At 36.1% G+C, this 11,076-nt stretch overlaps 1 protein-coding gene across 3 annotated transcripts in view; it reads right to left on the bottom strand.

Annotated features, from left to right (window-relative positions):
• Positions 1 to 5,966: 5,966 nt before the first annotated feature.
• LOC123537870 (armadillo repeat-containing protein 8-like) overlaps positions 5,967 to 11,076 on the bottom strand; it is a 57,808-nt gene continuing 52,698 nt past the window's right edge. Inside the window, exons 17-19 of one of the 3 annotated variants that reach the window (XM_045321755.2) lie at positions 9,569 to 9,641; positions 7,627 to 7,720; positions 5,967 to 7,398 (exon numbers count right to left, since the gene is read on the bottom strand). In XM_045321755.2, the coding sequence (XP_045177690.1) occupies positions 7,368 to 7,398; positions 7,627 to 7,720; positions 9,569 to 9,641 (198 nt within the window). In that variant the 3' untranslated portion in view covers positions 5,967 to 7,367. Of the gene's footprint in view, positions 7,399 to 7,626; positions 7,721 to 9,568; positions 9,642 to 9,798; positions 10,176 to 10,638; positions 10,702 to 11,076 lie in introns of those variants that run through there. The other 2 variants (XM_053529952.1, XM_045321757.2) reach the window with 2 other exon arrangements.

Below are 11,076 nucleotides of genomic sequence, written 5' to 3'. Positions count from 1 at the left end.
CAGCTGGTTTTCTGTTGTGTGTTAACCTTTAGCCTGCTGATGGCAAGCGATTCTGCTTTTGCGACCAGTGCAGACCAATATCAGCCTGCACATCTGTGAATGCAGATCATGGTCTGCACTGTTCACTATTCAGACAGTAAATCTTCAGTGAACACCCCTTTAGGGGTGCTGGAGTAAAAATAACAAGAGGGCCTAGGTGACCCTATGTCGCTCACCTGAGTAACACACCATAACTGTGTAAACATGTTTGACCTAGTGATTTCATGGAGACATTCTGACCAATTTTCATCAAGATTGGACCAAAAATGTGGCCTCTTGAGTGTAAACAAGCATTTTCTTTGATTTGAACTAGTGACCTAGTTTTGCCCCCACATGACCCAAATTAGAACTTTTTCAAGGTTTCATGAAAACAAACATTCTGATAAAGTTTCGGGAAGATGGGAGCAAAAAAGTGGCCTCTAGAGTGTAAACAAACTTTTCCTTTTATTTGACCTAGTGACCTAGTTTTTGACCCCACATGACCAAAATTCAAAACCATTCAAGACTTCATGATAACAAACATTCTGACCAAGCTTCATGCACATCAAATGAAAAATGCAGCCCTTATTGCCTACACAACATTTTCTTTGATTAACCCAGGTGACCTAGTTTTTGACCCCAGATGACCCAGATTCAAACTTTACCTATATTTCATCATGAATAACAAGTAAAAAATGCAGCCCCAATTGCACATACACAATTTTTCTTTGATTTGACTGAGTGACCTAGTTTTTGACCCAAGATAACCCATATTCAACCTTGACCTAGATTTCATGAAGACAAAGATTCTAACCAATTTTCCTGAGTTTCAAACTTAAATTGTGGTATCTAGTTTTAACAAGATTTTCCTTTGATCCATTCTAATGAAAATAAAGGGAGGTGATTTGTTAAAAATTCACTCCAGAGTTGTCTACCCAGATTGTCTTGGGTCCACTTGATCACATAGATGAAATCTGGAACCAATCCTGCAAGTACTTACCAAAATATGTTCATTTTAATTAAAGACAAAGGGAGGTAATTTGAAATTAAATTAGTCCAGAGTTATCTACCTTGATAATCTGAAACCACCTGAAGACATACACTTGAACTTTCAAATCAATCACATACACATGATTAGGACTGGTGAAGAAAGAAAAATGCAAAACAATTTGAAATATAGAGGATATTTGTTTGTTTCAGTGAAATATCAATTTTATTTCACAAGTGAGCATCAAAAACTGATATTTTCACGAGTGGCGTAGCCACGAGTGAAAATGACTTTTTTTTGGTGCTCACGAGTGAAATAAAATTGATATTTCACTGAAACAAACAAATTTTCTTTTTATTTTATGTGTAAAACTCTATTTTTGTTGCGTAATTTATAAAAATGTCGAAAATCGCGGGAAATCAACAGAAAGCATAACACAAATAACGTCATTTTATCGACGTCATCGTCATTATGGTCCCCGGTATTCATAACGCCCGGTATACAATTTGACTTCAATTGCGACGGAGGACCGGAACAAGTTCGGCAAAAACAGTGAAAATAAAAATGATAATCTACTGTTTCAAAACTGTGGATTATCACTTTTACTTCACTGAGAAAACTCTATAATTCACTGGAAAACATAAAATAAACAGTAATATTTATAAATCAAGGGCACATAACTCTGGCCCTATTAAACTGATTTAATTCTTGAAACTCGTCCATGATCTTTTAATCATATTAATAAACTTTGATAATGTGGCAGTTGACCTGAATACAGTCGACACTGTTTATTGTCCAATACAGGTAAATCCAATAATTGCTTTGCAATAGATCTATGACGGATTATCTTTGAACACCCCTGGACTTATTGGACTCAACTGCCACATTATCAAAGTTTATTAGTACACATTCTGTGTAAATATTTGGATTGGTGAAGAAATGGAGTTGCTTGAGAGTAAACAAGGGAAAATATAGCAGTTTCTGTAAAATCAAGGGCAAGTAACCCTAGTCCTAATGGTCAGATTTCATTCATAATTGAATTCATCTGAGACCTTATGCTCATACACATTCTGAATAAATATGATTTGGATTGCTGAAGGAATGAAGGTGTTATAGTGTAAACAAGGTAAAACATGGGGATTTTTGCAAAATTAAGGGCCCAAAACTCTGGTCCTACTTGTCTGATTTTGTTCAAAATTGAACTCGTCCAAGATCTTATTGCAGTACATATACCACTTAAATATGTTTTGGATTGGTGAAGAAATGAAGGTGCTAGAGTGTAAACAACATAAAATATAGTATTTTTTGTCAATCAAGGGCACATAACCCTGGTCCTAACAGACAGATTTTGCTCATAATCGAACTCATCCACGATCTTGAGGTCATACACATTCTGTATAAATATGATTAGTATAGAAATGAAGATGCTAGAGTGTAAACAAAGTGAAATATAGCAAATTTTGTCAATCAAGGGCACATAACTCTGGACATACTGATCCGATCTTGCCCATAATCGAACTCGTTCGAGGTATTTTGCCCAAAAACATTGTGACCAAGTTTGATTAAGATTGCTTCAAAATTGTAGGTGCTAGAGTGTAAACAAACTAAATGTGAACGGACGGACGTACGATGGACATTCATTGATCCTAATAGCTCACCATGAGCCTTCGGCTCGGGTGAGCTAAAAACCTTTTGAACAATAGTTACTTCTCATAACCTGCTTGATGAATCTTCGCTAAACTTTGTCTACAGCATGGTATCTGCCTCTTGTAAGTTTGTTCATAGGTTCAAGTTTTGACCACTTTTAGAGGGACACTAGAGTTAAAAATAGAACATTTTAACAACTTCTCATGACCCTCTTGATATATCTGTTTCTTATTTTGTAAAAATGAAAGTTCTGTGGTAAATTATTGGCTCACACATTTTAAAACTTTAGGTGAGAATTAAGTATATTGCTATCCAACATCCCTGCCAAATGTTGGCCATACTGAGCTTGGAAAACAGTGTTACTTCATATTTTAATTTTTGCCAATTTAAATCCTAACTCAGAATCTTGATTAATACAGGCCCTGCTTTTATTCTACTTCTGTAAAATCAAATATGTTTGCAAGGCTAGGGGTTTTCTAATATTCAAACTGAAGCAGGTTCCCGAGTTTATAATATTCAAGATAAAATACATAATCACCCTAATAAACACCATATAGCTAGCTATATTAATAGCAGATTTTTCATACTATTTTATCTTCAAGAATATGGACAAGTTAGCAAATACAGCAAAATTAAATCCCTGTCAAAATGTTCTTATTTTACAGTTAGTAGTTTAAATCAATCTTTCTCAATTTCCTGCAAGATGAATGCATTGTCTGTTTCTATACTAATTATATTTTTTTGCTTGTGAAATTTCATTACAGGCATCTGCTGATTTCATGCTGTCAAAATGAAGTGTATACAACAGACAATAGAATGCAACAGATGCAAAAACTTCTGACAGATTATTATCAGGCGGATTTACCCACTGTGCAGACATGGCAATAATGTAACATATTCTATTGGTTTCTAAGATTGTTAAGATAAATAACGGTACTTTGTATCTATTTTTGACAAGTAGGCCAAAATCGTTATTAATGTATTGAAGAAATAGGTGTCTTTATGATGGCAGGTCCAGAATATTGGCTAAGTTTCTGTCTCCCAAGTATGGTGTGTGCTGTGACCTTGATCCTGGACAAACTTCCTCCCAAAACAACAGTGGTCAGCTAATAACCATAGGCAATCACCTTATGAAGTTTGACAGTTTTAGACAAAAGCATTCTCTACTTGGTCATAGAAAACATTCTACTTTTGATCTACTGACCCAAAAACAGCAGAGGTTATGTACTAACCACATGCACATGATGCAATCATCTTTGTGTATAGTTTGACAGCCATATGCCAAGGAACCAATTTTAAGTCTTGAGCTATGAACTGAACGATTTATCTGCTCACTGGCAAAAGAACAGTGGCCATCTATGATATCTGAATGCCCTTATCTAAAGCATACTTTATGTATTTTTCTCAAGATATTTTCCTAATCAAGAAGTAGACTATCAAGAACAATGTGAAAAGATTTACTTTTAATACTGTTTTATGTGTGCGTGTGTGTTTTCAGGTTAAGTGCCTTTTTATACACCTGAAGGGATGTATTATGTTATACCCCACAGGTGTTTGTCCGTCAGTCCGTTAGCAGTTTCGTGTTTGCTCTGTAACTCTTGAACCCCTTGAAGGATTTCAAAGAAACTTGACACAAATGTTCACCACATCAAGACGACATGCTGAGCACATGTTCTGGATGGGTTACTTCAAGGTTAAGGTCACACTTGGGAGTCAAAGGTCATACAAGTGTTTCTTGTCCGCTCTGTAACTGTTGACCTCCTTGAAGGATTTCAAAGAAATTTGACACAAATGTTCACCACATCAAGACGACGTGCAGGGTGTATGTTCTGAATGGCTTGCTTCAAGTTCAAGGTCACACTTAGGGGTCAAGATTCATACGACTGTGTTTCGTGTCCGCTCTGTAACTCTTGAACTGCTTGAAGGATTGTAAAGAAACTTGGCACAAATGTTCTCCACATCTAGACGACATGTAGAGCACAGTCATGTTCTGATTGTCTCGCTTCAAGGTCAAGGTCACACTTAGGAGTCAAAGGTCATTGCTCTGTAACTCTTGAACCCCTTGAAGGATTTCGAAGAAACTTTACACAAATGTTCACCATATCGAGAAGATGTGAAGAGTGCTTGTTCTGGATGGCTAACTACAAGGTCAAGGTCACAAGGGTCAAAGGTCATACCTAGGGCTTACATTGCTCCACATTGCGGTGCCCTTGTTCAACTATTTTTCTGTCTACTTGTAGCAGTGAGCAAAATGCCCAACTTAGTAAGTGCTACCTGGCTGGAATATCACCCTGCAGACAGGAGACATGATACCCCACCCAGTCACATTTTACAGACACTGGGCTGACCAGTCCTAGAACTACTAGTATCTTTTAAATGCTTAGCACCAAGCTAAGAAGCTACCAGTACCATTTATCACATCCTTGGTATGACATGACCAGGAAGCAAGCCAACAACCTCCCACACTCAAAGTTAGGCTACCAAGGCAATAGTATAAAAAATGAGAAATTATCATATAAATCTACTAGTGTGATAAAGCTTGGGATATATCAGGCTAGCAGACTGATGCTGTATTAGACTTGTAACCAAAGAAATTGCTAAATTAAGTTTTATTATAATAGCAGCACTATTTTCAAGAAACTCACACATGGAGAAAGGTCATTCAGTCTCTATGAATGATTTGTTTTTAAGGCCCATTTCTTTCCATGAAATTCTCTGCATTTCAGGTTGAAACTGTTGCCTATGGCATTGTACTTTCGTGCTCTTGTTTTTCCTACAGGTTTAGAATAAGCAAAAATATTGTATTGTCTATTCTCAGTCTTTTTTTGTGTATGATGGACAGAAAATCCTAAATACTGCATGCAAAAATGGTGCAAATTTTACATATCCATCCATCAACTTGTTTAAGAGTGAAATGTCTGAGAAAAATAACACAGTCGGTTTCTGGCTTCCTCTGTATGTGTTTGAAATAAATTAAAGATAAACTTTTGTGCATAATATAAGTTTGGTATATTTTATTCTTCTATATTATATTCACAGAGTTCTGCCAGTGAAGGTTTTTAAATAATGTGCATCACTTTAAAAAGATCTCAGTAGGTATTTGTATACCTAGATATGCAACTCTGCATAGATCTTTTTTTAAAACAAATAATTCTCTTAAGGTATTTGTGTACCTCTATACACAACCATGAACAGACTCAATCAAACCGAGTCTGCAATTTTCACTGTTTGCCTTGTTTTCGATGCTTCCGAGGGATCTAATTTCCAGATTTTATCTGCATAGAGCTTTTACACAATTAAAGTAAAACACTAGTTTAAATCAGCACATTTAATCGCTTTCTTTCACATATACAAATATAATACAATACTTCAACAAAAAAAATCATGTATTCATAAATACAAACTTTCACATCCTCCCCTCTCCCCCCAACCCCCCAAAAAAGACTTTTAGCACATAAAATGGACTATTCTCGTGAATATTTTAAGATTATCATTTTGTCCATGAAAACCAGTACTCTGCACAGTCTACCACTTCTAGCCACTCATCCACCGAATTTGATGAAAAAAGAAAATTTAATTATCTCAAAATCTTTTAAAAATAACACATTTTTTGTGTGTGTAAAAAGCAGCATTAGGCATACATTTTCTCTTACTGTAAATCACTTTATATTAGCGTGATCTTTATTTCGCGAAATCACTTACCCTGAATTATTTCGCGGATTTATGAATTCGCGGGTGGCGGGTCAGAAATTTAAATTCGCGAAAGTTCTTATCATATATTAGCGAAATTCCGATTCCAGAAGTTGTGATTACATTAATGCCAAATTTTCCCTACCGTACCGAGTTCATGCACACCAAGGACTCGTTAAAACATGGCCCGTAACACTTATTTCGTAATCGGTTAAGTTATTCACATGATAATTGCTTTTTTCAAAGTTTGTTACAGTCATTTCATAGATAATTGTAACTTAATGGTTTGATAATTTGTGTGCTAATCCCTATTGTTATCTAAACAATGGGTAAAAAATATCAAATAAAGGATGATATGGATCATCCCCTCAGGCAACACGTGCTCTGCTTGTTCGACACATCTGTATTCTGTTAAACAAATGAACAAAGTTTTCATGTTAGAAACAACCCTGTCAGCTGCATGTAAATCCAAACTTTAGCTCCTTGCGTAAATTATGTCTTTAAGCAGTATGATCTACAAGAAATGTATTTCCGAGGATTTTTTTTATTATACTTATTCAGAATTATTGAAATAAACTGAAATTCATTCAATTAACATTGTATACAGGCGGTCAGTATTCATTGCTGAACTTGGCCTTATTACGGACATTTTTTTCGGATATTTATGTATGTTATGGAAGGGAATTTACGCAGATTGATGAATTCGCGATGCACCCGATTCGCGAAAAATAGCGAAAATTAAAACACCGCGAATAATACTGGATTTACAGTATTATTTTTTTTTGTACAGGGAGCAGCCATCTGCATAAATTTTTTGAGAAACAAATAATTGTATAATAGAACAAATGCAAGTTTCTTAAGATCTAATATCTAAATGTATTCAAAGTTAGTTCAGAGTTTTTCACTCAGTGTATCAATGTCCATCTCCATTCTTCACTTCTACATTTGAATATATCCAACTCTTGAGGAATCAAACGTAAAAGGTTGAAAGATCCACAATTAGTACAGTATGGCTCTCTCTTTGTCAGGTGAACTGTTGTAGCGCCGTTTTAACCCTAGAAAAAGAGACAAAATCGTACATAGATATGCAGTTCTATTTAAAGTTTATATCTTGTTTAGGCATCTATTAAAGCCTAACTTAGACATAGTTATTAATAATTATAAGGTTAATTGTAAGCAGAAAATGGTTCTGTCTGAAATTGGCTTGAATCAGGGATATCTCAAACATTCTTCTCAGCCTCTAACAATCTCTAAAGATTTACTGCAATATTCACACAACTTACTTCTCAAACAGGACAGAATCGTTGGTGCTCAACAGCTTCTGTAGCAATGTCTGAACTCCCATCTCTCGTAGTTTTGCTTGTCTTATATAAGCACCTAAAAAAAGTAATATTTCGCAAACTTTAAGTAAAATTTGCATCAATTTCAAGGTGGTATGTAAAACAAGAGCTGTCGGAGGACAGCAACGCTCGACTATTCAACAGCCTTGTCAATTGAATGAATACAAAAGTTGAAAAAGGGGCATAATTTTGTAAAATGCAAAGTAGAGGTATTGAAACTCTGTACTGCATGTCATATCATGACAGTGAACAAGTGTGTGAAGTTTCAATCCTTTCCAATTTGTGGATACTGAGATACCAGCTTACATACAAAAACTTAACAAAAAACTGCTAAGTCAAAGGGGCATAATTTTGTAAAAATGCCAAGTAGAGTTATGGGACCTTCACAGTGCATGTTAGATCATGACAGTGAACAAGTGTGTGAAGTTTCAATCCATTCCAATTAGTGGATACTGAGATATCAGATTACATACAAAAATTTAACCAAAAACTGCTAGGTCGAAAAAGGGGCATAATTTTGAAAAAAAAGAGAGTAGAGTTATGGGACTTGCTTAGTGCTTGTCAGATCATGATAGTGAACAAGTATGTGAAGTTTCAATCCATTCCCATTAGTAAGTACTGAGATACCAGCTTACATACAAAACCTTAACCAAAAATTTCTAAGTCGAAAAAGGGGCATAATTTTGTAAAAAAGCAAAATAGAGTTATGGAACCTGTGCAATGTAGATCAGTTCATCACAGTGAATAAGTGTGTGAAGTTTCAATCCATTCCCACAAGTGGTTACTGAGTTACCAGCTTACATACAAAACCTTAACCAAAATCGGGATGCGGACGCCGACGCATGGGCGAGTGCAATAGCTCTCTATTCTATGAATAGTCAAGCTAAAAATCTGTCAATAAGAAAGTTACTCTGATTAGTTCATACTAATTTTCTTTAGGTTGATTGTGAAGCAAGGTCTACAACTTATATTAATCACTCTCGACTCCTCATTTCTGATGGAATCCATTGCCACGAGGGTAAGAGAGAAGAGAAGCCAGTTCCCTTTTAATGCCGAGTGCCAAGCAAGGGAGCTACTGGTACATTTTTCACATCTGGTATGATGCGGCTGTGGATCGAACCCACCACCTCCCGCACTCAAAGCAGATGCTCTACCACAGGGCTAGCGAGGTGGAGAATGTGATTCTAAAGTTTCAATTTCACAGGGCCTTCAAAGAAAATATTTGTTAACTATAAGGAATAAATTATCAACTATAAGGAATGAATTATCGATTTCCACATCTAATAAAGCCGAACCTAGACATTGTTATTAATAATTATAAGGTTAATTGTAAAATTATAAGGTTAATTGTAAGCAGAAAATGGTTCTGTCTTTATGATTTTAATTTGACTGATCTGTTTCCTTTTCCTAGAAATATCAATAGTTTAATTTCCTTGCCATAAAAGTTTATTGTTTAGTACAACCTAAAATACTTTTTTCTTTACATATGATCTCCACAAATCAAATTAATGAGAAATTTATTCACTTCATTTGGATTTAATTTTGAAAGTTTGTACTTATTTACTTTAGACGGATTGTGAAGCAAGTTCATCAACTTAATCAATCACTCTAGACACCTTATTCCTGATGGAATCAATAACCAAGAGGGTATATGAGAAGAGAAGCCTGTTTCCCTTTTAATATGGAGTGCCAAGCAAGGAAGCTACTGGTACCATTTTACATGTCTTTGGATTCAAGTAACAACAAAATACATTAGTCTATCTGAAATATCAATTTTTCACAGTACTACCTAGAAATACATTGCTTTTACCTTATTAACATAAACTAAGAATCTAGCATATTCCTTAATTCTACAAAACAAACATGCAAGCATTTCTTCACTGACCTTCTTCTTCGTTCCAGACAAGGTTTGAGATACAGGTGGTGGCAGCAATCTGTAGGTTCACGTTCAAATGTAACTGAAATATAAAGACATCAGTGAGATACAGGTGGTGGCAGCAATCTGCAGGTTCACATTCAAATGTAACTGAAATACAAGAACATTAGTGAGATACAGGTGGTGGCAGCAATCTGCAGGTTCACATTCAAATGTAACTGAAATATAAAGACATCAGTGAGATACAGGCGGTGGCAGCAATCTGCAGGTTCACGTTCAAATGTAACTGAGATATAAGGACATCAGTGAGATACAGGTGGTGGCAGCAATCTGCAGGTTCACGTTCAAATGTAACTGAAATATAAAGACATCAGTGAGATACAGGCGGTGGCAGGTTCACGTTCAAATGTAACTGAAATGTAAAGACATCAGTGAGATACAGGTGGTGGCAGCAATCTGCAGGTTCATGTTCAAATGTAACTGAAATATAAGGACATCAGTGAGATACAGGTGGTGGCAGCAATCTGCAGGTTCACGTTCAAATGTAACTGAATTATAAAGACATCAGTGAGATACAGGCAGTGGCAGCAATCTGCAGGTTCACATTCAAATGTAACTGAAATATAAGGACATCAGTGAGATACAGGCAGTGGCAGCAATCTGTAAGTTCACGTTCAAATGTAACTGAAATACAAAGACATCAGTGGGATACAGGCAGTGGCAGCAATCTGCAGGTTCACGTTCAAATGTAACTGAAATACAAAGACATCAGTGAGATACAGGCGGTGGCAGCAATCTGCAGGTTCATGTTCAAATGTAACTGAAATACAAAGACATCAGTGAGATACAGGTGGTGGCAGCAATCTGCAGGTTCACGTTCAAATGTAACTGAAATACAAGGACATCAGTGAGATACAGGCGTTGGCAGCAATCTGCAGGTTCACGTTCAAATGTAACTGAAATACAAGGACATCAGTGAGATACAGGTGGTGGCAGCAATCTGTAACTGAAATACAAGGACATCAGTGAGATACAGGTGGTGGCAGCAATCTGCAGGTTCACGTTCAAATGTAACTGAAATACAAGGACATCAGTCAGATACAGGCGGTGGCAGCAATCTGCAGGTTCACGTTCAAATGTAACTGAAAAACAAGGACATCAGAGACTGACTATAAATAAGTTCAAAGCCTACAATTGCAACCTAGCATATGCTACATTGAGTTCCTTTTAAAACTCAACAAAACTGAACCCTTCATTACTATAAAGAGACAACAGGATTTGTGTGTTTGTAAGCTCATTTATTGTTGCTAGTGGTAACCAATATGGGTGACTTCTCCAGAAGACTGTTAGATCTAGTATCTTTCAGTGGGTGGATAGTGCAAGACTCAGACCAGACAGACAGAATTGGCATAAAGGTTCGGACACAGACATTTGTAGACAGGCAGTACATAAAGAAAAGAATAGCATGTATCTCTCCTTCAGAATTATCAACTTTCCATGCAACATTTTAGTTTAGC

This window comes from Mercenaria mercenaria, chromosome 18 (genome assembly GCF_021730395.1).
Source record: "Mercenaria mercenaria strain notata chromosome 18, MADL_Memer_1, whole genome shotgun sequence".
In the NCBI taxonomy this organism is placed as follows: Eukaryota; Metazoa; Mollusca; class Bivalvia; order Venerida; family Veneridae; genus Mercenaria; species Mercenaria mercenaria.
This window is presented reverse-complemented; position numbering and strand designations above follow the sequence as displayed.